Genomic DNA, 2931 nt, shown 5'->3' on the forward strand with positions numbered 1-2931 from the left:
CTAAATCTGAACCTAAACTAGAAGACAGATGTGATTTCGAGCCCAAACATTAATCCTAACCATAAATTGCAATTATTTCTGATGTTTGTGTTAGTTCAGCTAATTTTCTTCTCCCACAAATTATTTAGTGGCTGCGGGGAGGAATTAATGGTTTGGGTGCTGGGGAAGGGAAGCCCATGGATCCAGGCCCTAAAGCTGCCCACCTCGGGAAAGGCAGAGAAGAACAAAACTGACAGTGGCATGAAGGAATTAAGTTTTATTGGGATGGATTCAGATGACATTGGATAGGAAGTTAACATCACCAGCCGGCCCTCCTACAGCATCAGTAGGGCTGGCTGGTGATGTTAACTGATATACAGGAACAGCTGAAACATTGCTAACTGTCTGTCGCAGAGTGCTTTTTGCCATGGGTTTTGCTTATCGCACTCGGTGAGTGGCAGCGCCTGGAGCAGCCCCGGCCTTTACACTGCACGGTACTATTGACACTGCGAGTGATTTATAACAAAGCCAAACATGACACAGAAATAGGGTGGGGAAATTTATTAGGGTATATAATAAATATATTAAAAACATATATATAAATAACTAGTATTATATAATATCAAAAAATCAACTATATAAATAATACTCCCGTGGCATCAGCAGGGCCGGCTGGTGATGTGCCGAGCCCGACGTGGTACCCGGGAGCGGCTCTGGCCCTGGTCTGGCCCTCGCCGCCTGGACCGGCTCGTGCGGCGTCTTCGGGGCCGGCTGTCGGTCTCCGCAGCCCGACGATGGAGAGGCGAGCGGCTCCTTGTCCGGGCCCGCGCTGGATGTCTGGATGGGCTTCTGTGGGCTGTTCTGGAAGCCCTGGAGGACCCCGGTGCTGCCGCTGTGGTGTAGCTGCAGCTCTGAGCACCTGGGCTTGGTCTCTGCCTGCTCGCACGGTGTCTCTGGGGCCGGCTCGGAGATTCTGGGGCCCAGTGCCGCAATGGAGAGCGGCTTCTTGTCTGGGCCCGCAGTCCCTGCCTGCACCTGAGGTTGTATCCCAGTGCAGGGCAGCTCCTCGAGGACCGAGAGGTCCCCTGGCTGGCAGAGTCTGAGCTGCTGCTCTCAGCAATTGGGGCAGCATTATGGATTCTTCTACGGTGTCTTCTGGACTCATTAAAGGTGTTTTCATCCCTCTGTAGATGTGGCATGCCTCTCCTGCGGTCCGTCCTGCGCTGGATGGACAGGCCGCTGCTCTCAGGCACACAAGACTGGATAGCTGGCTCCGATGGTGCCTGTCTGGTGGTGATGGAGCTGCTGCTCTCTGTTGAGGATCCTCGGGATGGCCGCCGTCCCTGCTGGCTGGTGGTGCTGACGCCAGCAAGACCGGAGCTGGTGCTGGAGGCTGTAAGGGGAGGCAGGAAGGTGAGCAGGATGGAATTCCAGCCATGGCGTGGAACTGGCTCCCATTTGTCCCGGGCTTGAGGGATTTGAGCAGGGCCGCTCTGAGCAGCCGCTGCCAGGCCTGGCCTGGCCCCAGCCCAGCAGCACGCGGCTGTTTGCCTCTTACAGGTGCCCTCTCCAGCACAGACGTTGCACTCCCATTCGGTTCTGCTATTACTCAGGTAGGAGCAGCGCCGGTGAGTGCCTTCCGCAGCACAAGAGCTGCACAGGAGCAGCTCCCAGGGCCTGGAGAAACAAACGGGTTGTGTCTGTGAGGACAAAGGCAGCTGAGCCAAGGAGTGCCCGGCACAGCTCTGGTGCTCAGTCTGTGCTCCCCCAGCCCGTGGTGAGGCTGCGATGCCACGCAGAGCCCCAGAGGGCAGCTGAGGTCACTCACCCCTCTCCTGAATGCCCTCTGCCAAGGGGGTAAAGGCAGATGTTGGCATTGCAGCGCTGGTACCGAATGCCCAGGGATGAATAGGCATAGTTGTCCTCCCATGTTGGTTTTCTGCGAGAGAGGGGAGGGAATGTGATGAGCACTCACTGGCCCACAACTAAAACTAACCCATGAAATCCATCCCCATCCATCTTATCCCTGGTTTCAGTTTCCCAATGGCACTGTGGCCCATGTTAATGGCTGCCAAGGGCCAGGCATCTCAAGAGCTGGATGAACGACACCAACCTGAATGGGATTCGGATCCCCACACTCAGCATGTCTCGTAGAAAACATTCCTTGTTTCTGCACGCGGGGCACCGGAAGCAGTAAATCCCCGCCCTTAATGCCTGTTCCTGCAGCAGAAACACAAGCAGTGTGGGTGTGAGCCGGGCCTGGTGCTGCTGAGCGCCTGCGGTGCCCGCGGGGCCAGGGGAGGGCTCCTACCTGGATGCAGGCCCGGTGGAACCAGGCGTGTTGGCAGGCTGGGCACACCATGGTGGTGTATGATCTGCTGTCACCTACAGGCTCCATGCAGATGACGCAGGTCGTGTCTGGTGCTGGTGCTGCCTGCACTGCCTGCTGTGGGCTGTGCTCCCTGCAGAAGGACCTGGGGGAAGATGGAAGGGATGGGCAAGGTGAGAAGGGCTGCGAGGAGGGCAGAGGAACGGGAAGGAGCCCCAGGCCTTGGCTCTGGCTCTGTCAGGCTGCTGGGAGGTGTCACAGCGCGTTCCTCGCTGCTTTGGCTGGTGCTGACAGCAGGGTTGGAGGCCCACAGGACACACCTGGCAGCCCTTACCTGAGCGCTCCAAAGAACTGGGTGACGCATTGACCCTCAGGGGCGCAGGGGAGATGGAAGCTCCTCTCACATCCCGGCTCTGCACAGATGACGGTGGCCCCCGAACGGCCACAGACAAAGCATTGCTGAAAAGAACATGGCGGCCCCAATCAGCAGCAGACTCAGGGCCTCCACTGCTGGCCCCACACCTCCGGGCAGGGCACAGGCTGTGGGAGCTGCTGGGTCTCACACTCTGCAGAGCCGCCTGGTGAACAGGGCTGGTCTGCAAGAGCAGGGATTTCTCCTGGAG

At 57.8% G+C, this 2931-nt stretch overlaps 1 protein-coding gene across 1 annotated transcript; it reads right to left on the reverse strand.

Moving 5' to 3' along the window:
- Positions 1–680: 680 nt before the first annotated feature.
- Positions 681–2767, reverse strand: LOC116652742 (PHD finger protein 7-like; the record flags this gene model as incomplete). Its single annotated transcript, XM_032441972.1, has 5 exons — positions 681–952; positions 1808–1918; positions 2093–2199; positions 2291–2453; positions 2643–2767. Coding segments are annotated over 5 exons (778 nt in total), but the record flags the coding sequence as incomplete, so codon positions are not given.
- Positions 2768–2931: the final 164 nt, after the last annotated feature.

Source organism: Coturnix japonica, unplaced genomic scaffold (assembly GCF_001577835.2).
Source record: "Coturnix japonica isolate 7356 unplaced genomic scaffold, Coturnix japonica 2.1 chrUnrandom2484, whole genome shotgun sequence".
Taxonomy (NCBI): Eukaryota; Metazoa; Chordata; class Aves; order Galliformes; family Phasianidae; genus Coturnix; species Coturnix japonica.